At 41.1% G+C, this 15912-nt stretch overlaps 2 protein-coding genes across 2 annotated transcripts; both read right to left on the bottom strand.

Moving 5' to 3' along the window:
- Positions 1-199: 199 nt before the first annotated feature.
- On the bottom strand, positions 200-10485 carry LOC123556000 (stabilin-2-like). Its single transcript, XM_053547069.1, has 5 exons — positions 10427-10485; positions 9627-9764; positions 2292-2492; positions 1320-1400; positions 200-435 (listed from the first exon to the last, which is right to left on the bottom strand). The coding sequence occupies exons 1-5, from the start codon at positions 10482-10484 to the stop codon at positions 200-202; spliced, it is 714 nt and encodes a 237-aa protein (XP_053403044.1). The 5' UTR covers position 10485.
- A 2299-nt stretch (positions 10486-12784) lies between these two features.
- On the bottom strand, positions 12785-14608 carry LOC128558211 (uncharacterized). Its single transcript, XM_053547067.1, has one exon. It carries the CDS (start codon positions 14606-14608, stop codon positions 12785-12787), a length of 1824 nt encoding a protein of 607 aa, XP_053403042.1.
- Between the last annotated feature and the right edge of the window lie 1304 nt (positions 14609-15912).

Raw genomic sequence — 15912 nt, 5'->3', positions numbered from 1 at the left:
CTTCCTTAAAAAACCAATTACAGTAACAAGATATTTCCCTTGTTCCCGTGCAAAATCGATTTTGCAAGGGAACAAGTATTGGCAAAACAAAGATATTCTATACAACTTTGAGGCAAAAATCACAAGCGGACAATATATTAATTGCCGAGAGCTGGTGTCAGAGAATGTAAACCTTCGACGAAAATTTAACAAAGGTGAACTAAGGCAAGGTAACGAAATTACTGTAACAAGATCGTTGATCTCTTACAAGAAGGCTGTACTTACTGTAACACAGTCTGTACGTCACTCCCTCAGCAACTGCTGATACCCGGTCTGCTGTAGATGGACATTTGCACTTCAAGTCATTTGTATCGCATGTTTCTGTTTCCTGGCCTGTGCCGACATCTACCTGTTCTGCGCATCCAGGGGACACTTTACAATCTTCAGTTACATGAGCTAAATACATCGTACACATACAAAAAATATTAATTTCTGATATCCCGCTAGGGTCAAAATTTATTGAAAAGTAGAAAAAAACGACACCCGGTGACGAAAAATTGAAAATACGATGATGAATATACGAAATAATTCCGATACGACTTTTCACCATCGAAGTTTAATTAGGAAAACAGTCAGCATAGGACTTAAAGCCAGCCAACATCGGATGGGAAGTCAGCCAACTTCGGATGGGAAGTCAGCCAACATCAGACGGGAAGTCAGCCGTCATCAGACGGGAAGTCAGCCAACATCAGACGGGAAGTCAGTCAACATCAGACGGGAAGTTAGCCAAAATCAGACGGGAAGTCAGTCAACATCAGACGGGAAGTTAGCCAAAATCAGACGGGAAGTCAGCCAACATCAGTCGGGAAGTCAGCCAACATCAGATGGGAAGTCAGCCAACATCAGACGGGAAGTCAGCCAACATCGGATGGGAAGTCAGCCAACATCAGACGGGAAGTCAGCCAACATCAGACGGGAAGTCAGTCAACATCAGACGGGAAGTCAGCCAACATCAGACGATCAGACGGGAAGTCAGCCAACATCAGACGGGAAGTCAGCCTACATCAGACGGGAAGTCAGCCAACATCAGACGGGAAGTCAGCCAACATCAGTCGGGAAGTCATTTGTGGTTAAATGTAAATTGATGATCTGGCTTCAGTTTTTAGCGTTTTAGTAGTGTAGCCACAAAATAAACTTAAATTTTAACCACTGAGTATATTTTGCAAGATATTCTGGTGAAATAAAACTGACTATAAGCATTTGAAGTGAATCTTCAATTTTTGTCAGACAATCAACACAATGATAATTATATCAAAACAAACAAATTGTACAATACTCACGCAGTCTGCATGTATAGGCGTCAGTGATATACCCTGTTTTACATTTACAGGTCTTTGTAGAAGTTCCGTGACACTCTACCACTGTATAATGAAAAAATGAGTGAATTCTCACATATCTTTCAAAATCCTGTGCACTATTTTCATGGTGAATGTTTACTGATCTAAATAGCATATCAGGCGAAAAACCTTATTTGAATTAATGCTGTGTCATTTTTCATTTTTATGTGTGTTTTGGAGCACACACTTATGCCTACTAGTATCAATTAAAGTATAAGTAACATAATTTATCATACTAAGTTTTTTTTTTTAGAAAATAGAATAAACCCCCTTCCTGGCCCCATGTTCACAAAACATTTTCAGTCTCAGCTGAGTTTGATAATGAAACTTTATTTGTCATTTATATCTAAATAGCATGTTTAAAACTAAATTTTAAGTTAATAACTTTTTTCAAATGGCTATTCAGTATTGATGGTAAGTCTCAGTTGGAATTTAACTTCGAAGTTTTAATAAAATTGATACTAAAATTTCAAACTCAAACTCAGCTGAGAACGAAAAATGTTTTGTGAACACGGGGCCTGAAAAAGGAAATATTCGGAGCTATATATCTAATTCATGCGTTTTCAAAGCCTCTCAGTGTTTTGTAAGATACAGTCGCCGCTCCAGTCTCGGAAGCTTCCCTGGTCCATGTAAAGCACCCATGCATGGGACTTTTGTCTGAAAGAATGACATTATTTAAACTTGAAGGAGCGGGGTGCTCGAACTCGCGATGTCCGGTTTCCTATTTCGATGTCTCACAAAAGGACCACTGCATCCGCTTTATGCGAAATCGAGGCTCATACATGTCATATGTAACCTTATAAACATAAACGTGGTCGGGACTGACCCATGATCTATCATTACGTCACTTCCTGAAGTCGACTGACTTGAACCTTAAACCCAGACTTCTGACCTGTAAATACCAACAAAACGTACTGGTACTTGAACCATAACAATTGCTATCTGACGAACATTCTTCTGTTATAGCCTTCAGTCCTGAGGTCACACAAAGCTTCAGTTTAGAGTTGTACTCTTCACCGGAAGTGCAAGCGCACTTAGACGTGCCACTGTTACAGGTTGCTCCATACAAACAGTGGGTCGAGGAAGAGCATGTTTCACCTATGCCCCTTTCTTTCACTGAAATGATTGAAGTCTATAGCAGACATATAACATTTTACTATATAAATCTTTCATTGACATTATTATGATTTCAAAGATCGAGAATTAACACGTGAAAGATATTAATTTTTTTCAATATCGATTACTAATGATTGTCTAGTTTGCGAAGCAAAATGTATTCATTCAGTCATAAATCTAATACTTTACATTAAAAAACGTTTGTTTAACGTTTCATTCCGCTAAGACTTATCTATAAAACTTGCTTGATGTACATTTATAAAGAAAACAATTTGATCATTTTACAAAAAATCGTGTTTCTACAAACTATCGACCAAGGGTTAAAGTTTGCCATATGTAAAAAAATATTGCATTAGGTCTTATTATCCATATCGCAATTCTGCAGCAGTAAAGCATTGTAGGTACTGCAGTACGCAAAGTCAGCTGCTGCAGTATGTCATATCATCTGCTGCAGTATGCCATGTCAGCTGCTGCAGTACGCCATGTCAGCTGCTATAATATGCAAAGTCAGCTGCTGCGGTATGCCATGTCAGCTGCTACAGTATGCCATGTCAGCGGCTACAGTATGCAAAGTCAGCTGCTGCAGTATGTCATGTGAGATGGTGCAGTAAGTCATGTCAGCTGGTGCAGTATGTCATGTCAGCTGGTGCAGTATGTCATGTCAGCTGCTACAGTATGCCAAGTCAGCTGGTACAGTATGCCATGTAAGCTGCTGCGGTATGCCATATCAGCTGCTGTGGAATGTCATGTCAGCTGCTGCAGTAAGCCATGTCAGCTGCTACAGTACGCCAAGTCTGCAGCTGCAGTATGCCTTGTCAGCTGCTGCAATACGCTGTCATGTCAGCTGCTGCATTATGTCATGTCAGTTGCTACAGTATGCCATGTCAGCTGCTACGGTATGCCATGTCAGCTGCTACGGTATGCAATGTCAGCTGCTACAGTATGTCATGTCAGCTGCTACAGTATGCCATGTCAGCTGCTACAGTATGCCATGTCAGCTGCTATAGTATGCAATGTCAGCTGCTACAGTATGCCATGTCAGCTGCTACAGTATGCCATGTCAGCTGCTACAGTATGTCATGTCAGCTGCTATAGTATGCAATGTCAGCTGCTACAGTATGCAATGTCAGCTGCTACAGTATGCAATGTCCGTTGCTGCAGAATGCCAAGTCAGCTGCTACAGTATGCAAAGTCAGCTGCTACAGTATGCCATGTCAGCTGATGCAGTATGTCATTTCAGTTGCTACAGTATGTCATGTCAGCTGCTACAGTATGCCATGTCAGCTGCTACAGTATGCAAAGTCAGCTGCTACAGTATGCTATGTCAGCTGACGCAGTATGTCATTTCAGTTGCTACAGTATGCCATGTCAGCTGCTACAGTATGTCATGTCAGCTGTTACAGTTTGCAATGTCAGCTAATACAGTATGCCATGTCAGCTTCTACAGTATGCAAAGTTAGCTGTTACAGTATGTCATGTCAGCTGTTACAGTATGTCAGTTCAGCTGCTACAGTATGCAATGTCAGCTGCTGCAGAATGCCATGTCAGCTGTTACAGTATGTACTGCCAGCTGCTACAGTATGCAATGTCAGCTGATACAGTATGTCATGTCAGCTGCTACAGTATGCAATGTCAGCTGCTGCAGATTGCCATGTCAGCTGCTACAATATGCCATGTCAGCTGTTACAGTATGTCAGGTCAGCTGCTACAGTATGCAATGTCAGCTGCTGCAGTATGTCATATCAGCTGCTACAGTATGCCATGTCAGCTGTTACAGTATGCAATGTCAGCTGCTACGGTATGTCATATCAGCTGCTACAGTATGTCATGTCAGCTGCTACAGTATGCTATGTCAGCTGCTACAGTATGCCATGTCAGCTGCTACAGTATGCAAAGTCAGCTGCTACAGTATGCCATGTCAGCTGATGCAGTATGCCATTTCAGTTGCTACAGTATGCCATGTCACCTGCTACAGTATGCCATCCATCTGCTACAGTATGCCATGTCAGCTGCTACAGTATGTCATGTCAGCTGCTACAGTATGCAATGTCAGCAATACAGTATATCATGTCAGCTGTTACAGTATGTCATGTCAGCTTCTACAGTATGCCATGGCAGCTGCTAAAGTACGCCATGTCAGCTGCTGCAGTATGCCATGTCAGCTGATACAGAATGCAAAGTCAGCTGCTACAGTATGTCATGTCAGCTGCTACAGTATGTTATGTCAGCTGCTGCAGTATGTCATGTCAGCTGCTGCAGTATGCCATGTTAGTATGCCAAATCAGCTGCTGCAGTATGCCATATCAGCTGCTGCAGTACGCCATGTTAAATTCTGCAGTACGCCATGTCAGCTGCTGTAGTATGTCATGTCAGCTGCTGCAGAATGCCATGTCAGCTGCTATAGTACGCAAAATCAGCTGCTGCAGTATGTCATGTCGGCTGCTACAGTATGCAAAGTCAGCTGCTACAGTATGTCATGTCAGCTGCTACAGTATGTAATGTCAGCTGTTACAATGTGCAATGTCAGCTGCTGCAGTATGCCATGTTAGTATGCCAAATTAGCTGCCGCAGTATGCCATGTCAGCTGCTGCAGAACGCCATGTTAAAACCTGCAGTACATCATGCAAAGTCAGCTGCTACAGCATGTCATGTCAGCTGCTACAGTATGCCATGTCAGCGGCAATAGTATGCAAACTCAGCTGCTGCAGTACGTCATATCATCTGCTGCAGCACGTCATCCTAGGGACCGAAATTCGTAGGTGCTGCGGAATATCATGTAAACTGCTGTTCCACGTCACCCTAAGGATGAAAATATGTAGGTACTGCAGCAGGCCATGTCATCTGATGCATATGTCACCCTGAGGACTGAAATACGTTGGTGCTGCAGTATGTCATGTCAACTGTTGCAGTACGTCACCTTAAGGACTGAACTATGTAGGTGTTGCAGTATGCTATGTCAGCTGTTGCAGTATGTCACCCTAACAGACAAAATACATTGGTATTGCAGTATGTCACCCTAAGGACCGTAATACGTAGATGATGCAGTATGCTGCAGTATGTCACCATTAGTACTATGATACGTTGGTGCTGCAGTATGCCATGTCAACTGCTGCAGTATGTCATCATAACAGACGAAATACATTTTTGCTGCCGCACGTCATCCTTAGGACCGAAATACGTTGGTGCTACAGTCTGTCATGTCAACTGCTGCAGCATGTCATCGTTATAACCAAAATACGTTGGTGCTGCAATGTGTCATGTCAACCGCTGATGTATGCCACCGTTACGGACGAAATACGTTGGTGCTGCAGTACGTCATGTCAACTTCTGCAGTATGCTGCAGTATGGTACCCTAATGGAGCTGCAATATGTCATGTCAACTGCTGCATACTGTAACTCTAAAGACCAAAATACGTTGGTGCTGCAGTATGTCATGTCAGCTGCTGCAGCACGTCATCCTAAGGACCAAAATACGTTAGTGCTGCTGTATGCCATATCAGATGCTGCAGTATGTTACCCTAATAGACAAAACACGTAGATGCTGCAGTATGCCATGTCAACTTCGGCAGTATATTGCAGTATGGTACCCTAATACGTTGGAGGTGCAGTATGTCATGTCAACTTCTGCAGCACGTCATCCTAAGAACCAAAATACGTTGGTGCTGCAGTATGTCATGTCAACTGCTGCAGCATGTCATCTTTAGGACCAAAATACGTTGGTCCTGCAGTATGTCATGTCTACTGCTGCAGCACATAATCCTGTTGGTGCTGCAGTATGTCATGTCAACTGCTGCAGCACGTCATACTAAGGACCAAAATACGTTAGTGCTGCAGTATTTCATGTCAACTGCCGCAGCACGTCATCTTTAGGACCAAAATACGTTGGTGCTGCAGTATGTCATTTCAACTGCTGCAGCACGTCATTCTTTGGATTGAAATACGTTGGTGCTGCAGTATGTCATATCAACTGCTGCAGCACGTCATCCTTAGGGCCGAAATACGTTGGTGCTGCAGTATGTCATCTCAACTGCTGAAGCACGTCGTCTTTAAGACCAAAACACGTTGGTGCTACAGCATGTCATGTCAACTACTGCAGTACGCTATCCTAGGGACCAAAATACGTTGGCGCTGCAGTATGTCATGTCATCTGCTGCAGCACGTCACCCATAGGACCAAAATACGTTGGTGCTGCAGTATTTCATGTCAACTGCCGCAGCACGTCATCTTTAGGACCAAATTACGTTGGTGCTGCAGTATGTCATATCAACTGTTGCAGCACGTCATCCTTAGGGCCGAAGTACGTTGGTGCTGCAGTATGTCATATCAACTGTTGCAGCACGTCATCCTTAGGGCCGAAGTACGTTGGTGCTGCAGTATGTCATTTCAACTGCTGAAGCACGTCATCTTTAAGACCAAAACACGTTGGTGCTACAGCATGTCATGTCAACTACTGCAGTACGCTATCCTAGGGACCAAAATACGTTGGCGCTGCAGTATGTCATGTCATCTGCTGCAGCACGTCACCCATAGGACCAAAATACGTTGGTGCTGCGGTATTTCATGTCAACTGCTGCAGCACATCATCCTTAGGACCGAAATACGTTGGTGCTGCAGTATGTCATGTCAACTGCTGCAGCACGCTATCCTAAGGAGCAAAATACGTTGGTGCTGAGGTATTTCATGTCATCTGCTGCAGCACGTCATCCTAAGGACCGAAATACGTTGGTGCTGCGGTATGTCATGTCAACTGCTGCAGCACGTCATCCTTAGGACCGAAATACGTTGGTGCTGCGGTATGTCATGTCAACTGCTGCAGCACGTCATCCTTAGGACCGAAATACGTTGGTGCTGCGGTATGTCATGTCAACTGCTGCAGCACGTCATCCTTAGGACCGAAATACGTTGGTGCTGCGGTATGTCATGTCAACTGCTGCAGCACGTCATCCTTAGGACCGAAATACGTTGGTGCTGCGGTATGTCATGTCAACTGCTGCAGCACGTCATCCTTAGGACCGAAATAAGTTGGTGCTGCGGTATGTCATGTCAACTGCTGCAGCACGTCATCCTTAGGACCGAAATACGTTGGTGCTGCGGTATGTCATGTCAACTGCTGCAGCACGTCATCCTTAGGACCGAAATACGTTGGTGATGCAGTATGTCATGTCAATTGCTGCAGTTCGTCATCCTTAGGACCGAAATACGTTGGTGCTGCAGTATGTCATGTCAACTGCTGCAGCATGTCATCTTTAGGACCAAAATACGTTGGTCCTGCAGTATGTCATGTCTACTGCTGCAGCACATAATCCTGTTGGTGCTGCAGTACGTCATGTCAACTGCTGCAGCATGTCATCTTTAGGACCAAAATACGTTGGTCCTGCAGTATGTCATGTCTACTGCTGCAGCACATAATCCTGTTGGTGCTGCAGTATGTCATGTCAACTGCTGCAGCACGTCATACTAAGGACCAAAATACGTTAGTGCTGCAGTATTTCATGTCAACTGCCGCAGCACGTCATCTTTAGGACCAAAATATGTTGGTGCTGCAGTATGTCATATCAACTGTTGCAGCACGTCATTCTTAGGATCGAAATACGTTGGTGCTGCAGTATGTCATATCAACTGTTGCAGCACGTCATCCTTAGGGCCGAAATACGTTGGTGCTGCAGTATGTCATCTCAACTGCTGAAGCACGTCGTCTTTAAGACCAAAACACGTTGGTGCTACAGCATGTCATGTCAACTACTGCAGTACGCTATCCTAGGGACCAAAATACGTTGGCGCTGCAGTATGTCATGTCATCTGCTGCAGCACGTCACCCATAGGACCAAAATACGTTGGTGCTGCAGTATTTCATGTCAACTGCCGCAGCACGTCATCTTTAGGACCAAAATACGTTGGTGCTGCAGTATGTCATATCAACTGTTGCAGCACGTCATCCTTAGGGCCGAAGTACGTTGGTGCTGCAGTATGTCATCTCAACTGCTGAAGCACGTCATCTTTAAGACCAAAACACGTTGGTGCTACAGCATGTCATGTCAACTACTGCAGTACGCTATCCTAGGGACCAAAATACGTTGGCGCTGCAGTATGTCATGTCATCTGCTGCAGCACGTCACCCATAGGACCAAAATACGTTGGTGCTGCGGTATTTCATGTCAACTGCTGCAGCACATCATCCTTAGGACCGAAATACGTTGCTGCTGCAGTATGTCATGTCAACTGCTGCAGCACGCTATCCTAAGGAGCAAAATACGTTGGTGCTGAGGTATTTCATGTCAACTGCTGCAGCACATCATCCTAAGGACCGAAATACGTTGGTGCTGCGGTATGTCATGTCAACTGCTGCAGCACGTCATCCTTAGGACCGAAATACGTTGGTGCTGCGGTATGTCATGTCAACTGCTGCAGCACGTCATCCTTAGGACCGAAATACGTTGGTGCTGCGGTATGTCATGTCAACTGCTGCAGCACGTCATCCTTAGGACCGAAATACGTTGGTGCTGCGGTATGTCATGTCAACTGCTGCAGCACGTCATCCTTAGGACCGAAATACGTTGGAGCTGCGGTATGTCATGTCAACTGCTGCAGCACGTCATCCTTAGGACCGAAATAAGTTGGTGCTGCGGTATGTCATGTCAATTGCTGCAGCACGTCATCCTTAGGACCGAAATAAGTTGGTGCTGCGGTATGTCATGTCAACTGCTGCAGCACGTCATCCTTAGGACCCAAATAAGTTGGTGCTGCGGTATGTCATGTCAACTGCTGCAGCACGTCATCCTTAGGACCGAAATACGTTGGTGATGCAGTATGTCATGTCAATTGCTGCAGTTCGTCATCCTTAGGACCGAAATACGTTGGTGCTGCAGTATGTCATGTCAACTGCTGCAGCACGTCATCCTAAGGACCGATATACGTTAGTGCTGCAGTATGTCATGTCAACTGCTGCAGTACGCCATCCTTAGAACCGAAATAAGTAAGTGCTGAAGTATGTCATGACTCGAGACCGCTTCCTGAAAAAAAAAACAAGTATTGGTGTCATATGAGAGGGCGTGGTCGTGACCCAGTGGGGCTCGAACCCATGACCCCTGGATTGAACGGACTACCTTGATAACAGAGGGCATTTGATATACTCACAACATGTTTGTGTGTCTTCCTCGTAATAACCGCTTTTGCATTGACACTCCCCTTTGTCACAGTTACTAAACGTCTTGTAGCAGTAAGAATTGGTCACCGTGCACTCACCACTGTTTGCACACGCTTCATCGATATAGGCTGAAAACGTGGAAACTAGTAAATTAGTACAAATGCTAAAACAAGCCAGAAAATATACAGAAAATATTAAGAAATGGGAAAAATATCTCACTTAACTTTCTTGTTTTTTTTTTTTTTTTTTTTTTTTTTTTTTTTTTTTTTGCTGCATGAAACTTAAACGCCATACTAAAAATACAAAATCTGAAACCAAATTCTACGGTGGCATAGAGGGGACATAGGAAATATTTTATTTATCACGTTCGCACGTGGTAGCTAACACGTGCGCACGTGATAAATAATATATTTCCTATGTGAACGTGATAGCTATCACGTGCGAACGTGATAAATAAAACATTTCCTATGCGAACGTGATAGTTATCACGTTCGCACGTGTTAGCTAACACGTGCGCACGTGATAAATAAAATATTTCCTTTGTCCCCATATGCCACCGTAAAATTCACCTGTCTAGTGTATTTTTTCAAAGATCCCTGTTTGTGTGAAAAAAAGGATTTCTGAAAAAAAAGGTAACACTAAACAAGTACCCGTGATTATAAACAGAAATTTCGTCTGCCACAAAATTGATTGTAATACTTACAACATGATCTTACTATTAACAATAAGATAGTTACAGTTTTAAAAAATTAATTAATAGTACTTTGAACATCTTATCTCTACCTCTTACCTGCCAGAGCATTTCCAGTAAAGACGCACGCAAGTACGGTAACAAATAGCGGATTCATCTGAAACAAACACAAGTAAAATTTGCAACTAGAATACAGGCAAACTCCAACGCAGTGATCTCCTTTGCCGCTTCGCTCATTGATCACTGCCAACACAACATTCACGTGACCATTGTTCATCACGTGATGATCGGTTTTAAAATAAACTTATATGTTGATATAATATAGAAATCTACCAAACTTTTGACAATAACATATCTTGGCCAGCAGGAAAATATTGAAAAGCCTCTATCTGTTTCGGCTTGGGATCAATGGCAGCATAATTATCTTGAACGGCATCAAAGATATTATAACGTCGACATGTTAACTTTCAGTTTCGTTTCAAGATACTTAGCGGTCTTATAAATAACTACCCTTTTTCATTCACAATCGTTATTTTTTTATTATTGGACATTTGCCTGTGCTAAAAGAAGTGTAAACTACGAAAACATTGGGGTAAAATTAACTAAATAATTATATAATTAAAAGAAGTCTACTTAGCTGACATTGTGTTGGCAGTGATCAATGAGCGAAGCGGCAAGGGAGATCACTGCGTTGGAGTTTAGTTTAAACATATTTTATTTCAAACAAATTGATATGATCACAACAGAGATATTAACATTAACAACGATACAATCAATTTGAAAAGGGATACGACCGAAAGCCTAGCTTATAGAGGTCTTCTCCCGACTGAAGTGTAATTACTTATACATCTGACGGTCAAGTATATAATGTTTGAAATATGTTTTTAACAACAATAACAAAGACATTTTCATAAGAAGTATGAAAGGAATGACGATGAGAATTGATTTGGATTAACGAATGCTGGAAGCAGATCCTATATGTTGTGTCATGGAAAGCGTCTACGGTCCCTTATGAAATCTTGAACAGCGATGAATAATTCAATGTTAGTGTTTTCACTAAGATTTGGATCACCGTGCAACAACGTATAGAGCGTGACTGTACATAGGTTAGAGATTTTTTGGAACAACAAAGCTCTGATATTTGTGTAAAGTGGACATTCAAAAAAAGAAATGATGGTTACTTTCTATAAGGCCACAATGACAGAGAGGTGAGGGAGAAATATTTTTGCTATGTAAGTGTTGGTTTAGGGAACTGCACTCGTTGCGTAACCGAGCATGATGAATTTGCCATTTCCTCGTTCCTATATAGAAATGTGCAGGTGTTTTGCGAATGTTACCACGGATTCTGTGTTTGAACGAAGATAAAGAAGGGGAATTTTGCAACTGAGGAGATAAATAATTCCATTCTCTTAAAGCCGATGGAAGAAAAGAATTATAGTAAAGTGCCGTACGAGTACGTAGTTCCTGAATGTCGGCGGCATTTCTCAAGCTGTATGTAGCTGTTTCTCCCACAGTTTGCGGAACAAGCGAAGACAAATATTCAGGTGTGAGACCATTTTTCATTTTATACAAAAGAATCAATTTGTGATGCAATCTACGTGTTTCAAGTGATTCCCAGGGAACTTATTTATGAAGATTATGAAATGAAACAAGCTGTGTCGTTCCAGACACAATTCTAGATGCTTCGTTCTGTATTTTGTCAAGCTCCTGTTTTTCGTATTGGGTGCAATTGCAATAAACAACGTCGGCATATTCGAGAATGGGTCTTATAAAGGAAAAATAAATGATTTCGAGAGATTTTCTGTCAAGTTGAAATTTAAGTTTGCGCATCAGATGGATCCTCTTCCAGGCCCGCTCTGTTATGTGTGTTATGTGATTATGCCAGGAACCATCCTCAGAAAGATGAACTCCAAGGTGTTTATGAGATGTTACAGTTGATATTTGTTGATTATTCATGAGAAGTGGTGGATGAAGTGGTTTATTTGCTTTGCGTGAGATAAGCATAGTTTCTGACTGATGGGTTAAATTTTACGAGCCATGTATCTGCCCAAGTAGAGATTTTGTTGATGTCAGTTTGCAAAACTTGAGCGGAGATTACAGGATGGTCAACTACAATATGAAGGCTAGTATCATCAGCAAACATGTTAATTCTAGCACCAATATCTTCAACGATATCGTTTATATAAACTAAAAAAAGGAGAGGTCCTAGGATTGAACCCTGAGGAACCCCAGCCTGGAGAGAACACCAGTTAGATTAGCACCAGGTAGAATAACAGATTGACGTCTATTTGTGAGATAGTTAGAGAACCAAGACAAGAGAGGACCATCAACACCAGCTTTACGAAGTTTCAGAAGAAGACCATCATGCCAGACTTTGTCAAATGCTTTGCTGATGTCAAAAAAGACTGTTCGGATTTCAAGACCATCGTCCAAAGCTTTGCAGAAAGTGTTATATAGCTACGTTAATTGGTTGACAGTGGAATCGCCTGGTTTAAACCCAGATTGCAGATGTGAAATAAAGTTGTTTGCATTTAAGAAGTTGAACAGATACTTGAATATTATTTTCTCAAAGACCTTTTCAACACAACAAAGAAGAGATATAGGGCGATATTTGTTTGGCAAAGCTGGGTCACCTTTTTTGAAAATTGCGCAAACATGAGCGTCTTTCCAAAGTTGGGGTACAATACAACGTTGCAAAGAATGATTAAACAAGGAACACAATGGATATTTAATGGCCGAAGCAGTCTCTCGAAGTATTCGATTATTAATTTCATCGGGTCCAGTTGCTTTGTTTGTCTTTAGTGTTATGAGAGCATCTTCAACATCTTGCGGGGAAATTGATATTGTTAAAAGTTTGTTTGTTGGCTCCTTATAGTAATTATGAGGTAGTTCTTTGTTGGCTATATCCAGAGAAGATTGGCCGCAGAAGAATTCATTTAATAGGTTAGATTTTGATTGGGGATCGAAGACTAGTTCATTTGTTTGTTCATGTTTAAGTGCTGGGATTGTTTGTTTTTCATTAGGTGATAACAGTCCTTTGATTAATTTCCACCAGTTTGTTTGTGAGTTTGTATCTGATTTTAGTGAATCTGATATTTTATTGAAATGATCTTGTTTAGCACTGCGAATGAGTGATACTATTTCATTTCGAATTTGTCTAAACTTACGCCAGTGTAGAGGTTGTTGTGAGTGTTTAGCTTTTCGGTACAGTTTTTTCCTTTTGCGAATTTTTTGTTTTATTTGTGTTGTTATCCATGGCGAGTCATTTGATTTTACAGTTATAAATTTGGTTGGAATGCATTGTTTCGATAAATCTAAAAGTGTTTGTGTTATTGATGTTGCATATGCTTCAATATTGTCATCTTTAAGAATCTCCCAATTAGTGTTGCATATGTTTCTACGCAAGGAGTCGTAATCACCACGATGATATTGCCAAACAAGACGCTTAAATGATTTCAACTTAGGTTTTGAGAAAGCAAAAAGAGCAAAGATGGGACAGTGAAAACGTACATTTTGGTCCAGAACCGGCTCTCCCACGCCCGAGGCAATTACACGGTGACTGCATGATACAAGAAATAGATCAAGGATGGAAGAAGATGTCTCAGTAAAATGGGTTGGTTCAGAAATAAGCTGGTTAAGATTAAAATATTGGCAGATGGAAGTAAGTTTACGATATAAATTAGGATTAGACAGGTTAAAATTGAAATCACCAGTTACAACTATGTCTGAAATGTTAGTGTCAAGAACTAAACTGAGAGAATCTTCTATCAAAGACGTATATATGGCATTTGAATTTGGGGGTCTGTAAAAGGTATCAATTAAAACTCGTTTCGAGTGGGTAAAGGATACTTCAACGCAAATACACTCGAGGTCTGTTGGTTCGAGATCTGGTCGTCGAATATAATGTAAGCTATCCTTAACATAAACAATAACTCCGCCATGACTATCTCCTTTTCTGTCCTTTCTTTCTGGCGCATGAAAACCTCTAAATCGTATATCGTCACTTAAGTCACTAGAGCTGAGCCATGTTTCAGAAAAAGAAAGGACATCAAAAGAGCTGAACTCGGCTTCCAGAACATCAACCTTGTTAAAAAGACTTTGTACATTGTAATGCAGCACAGAGAGACAACCAGTTCCCGACATAAGATCTGACAATGACTGTGATATGGTAGAAGTAGATGAGCACGTTGAGCTAACAGAGTGAGTTGATGATGGACCAGGATTCGGATGAACGTCGCCAGCAAGAACCAGCAGGCAAACCAGCCATGTAATAAAGGTCATAATGAAAAGTGTGCTAATAGATTTATTTACGAAAGAAGTATTTCGTAAATAGTTAATTCCAGTAAGGGATTGTCTATATGGGTGACTGATATTGTGTTTTATTTGAATCTTTACCTGCGTGTAAGCACTGTACGTGTATATGTTATTTGAATAGATGGACAAAATTGTAATTATATGCAGAAATATAGACAGTTTCCACGGACTTGTGTATGACTGCATGATCAGCGAAAGGCGATTTTTACACACTATGTGATTGATGCAACCGACAACAAGAAAGGTATTGTAAGGAGCATACAGTCATACACAAAAAATGTGCAGATCGCAGTCCAACATTCAAAGAAATCCAAATTAAATAATGGCTGCAAATATAAAACAGAGATGAAAAATCTTTTATGAAACACTGATGAAAATAAATGAATAGAAAGAAATTCATAATTGTTTGATATATATGGGATGAAAAAAAAAATAAATATGATGAAAAATATCAGATTTCATTTACAGCGAAAGTTTTACACGTTTACTAGAAAGATATTTGAAATATATATACATGATACGATATATCGTGATTGTAACAGAAAACTGTGGTCTAATTTGATATTAATATTGCTTATACAAATTTCCTAGAAATTAATATTAAATGAAGATAGCCATGTCAGATGAAAGCTGGAGTTTGGAATACAGGTTGTCAATCAAACTCATATATTTTATTCCTGGCCAAGGTATTTTAAGGCCTCCATATAAATACTTTCTTCTGACACGAACCAATTAATGAATCGTTCTTTGTTTTTATCTCATGGTTATTTATCATTATAAGAAATGTTGTTGTCCGCGTATATCGACTTTTGTTAATTTGTTCCACCGGCCGCAATATTTACAGGTTATTACCTTTGTATCGGGAAATATGCTCGAGTTCTTTAGCGAAATATTGCGCGACTTTAGGAGCGCAATATTCTTCCGCTAAAGAACGAGTGCATATTTTCCGATGCAAAGATAATAACCTTTTTATTACATACGCATCTACAAGTATAAATATAATGTTCCTATCATGAATTAGTTCAACAGCCTGAATAGGATTGACAATACTGAAATAAATAAAAAAAATAGTGCAACAACACACACAAAATTACGTCACGCACCCGATATGAAAGTCAGGCGTCAGTATATGGAAAAATATTGACGTTTCCGGTACCAGTGTAACTTAACGGGGAATAGAAACGAGTATGTAATAAAATCAATACATTGGATGTAAGAAATAATGTACTACATAAACATCCAAAATGTTTACAGTAATTGTTTTTGTTTTG

Source organism: Mercenaria mercenaria, chromosome 7, assembly GCF_021730395.1.
Source record: "Mercenaria mercenaria strain notata chromosome 7, MADL_Memer_1, whole genome shotgun sequence".
NCBI classification, from domain to species: Eukaryota; Metazoa; Mollusca; class Bivalvia; order Venerida; family Veneridae; genus Mercenaria; species Mercenaria mercenaria.
The sequence above is the reverse complement of the archived record's forward strand: the minus strand, read 5'-3'. Positions and strand labels throughout refer to the sequence as shown.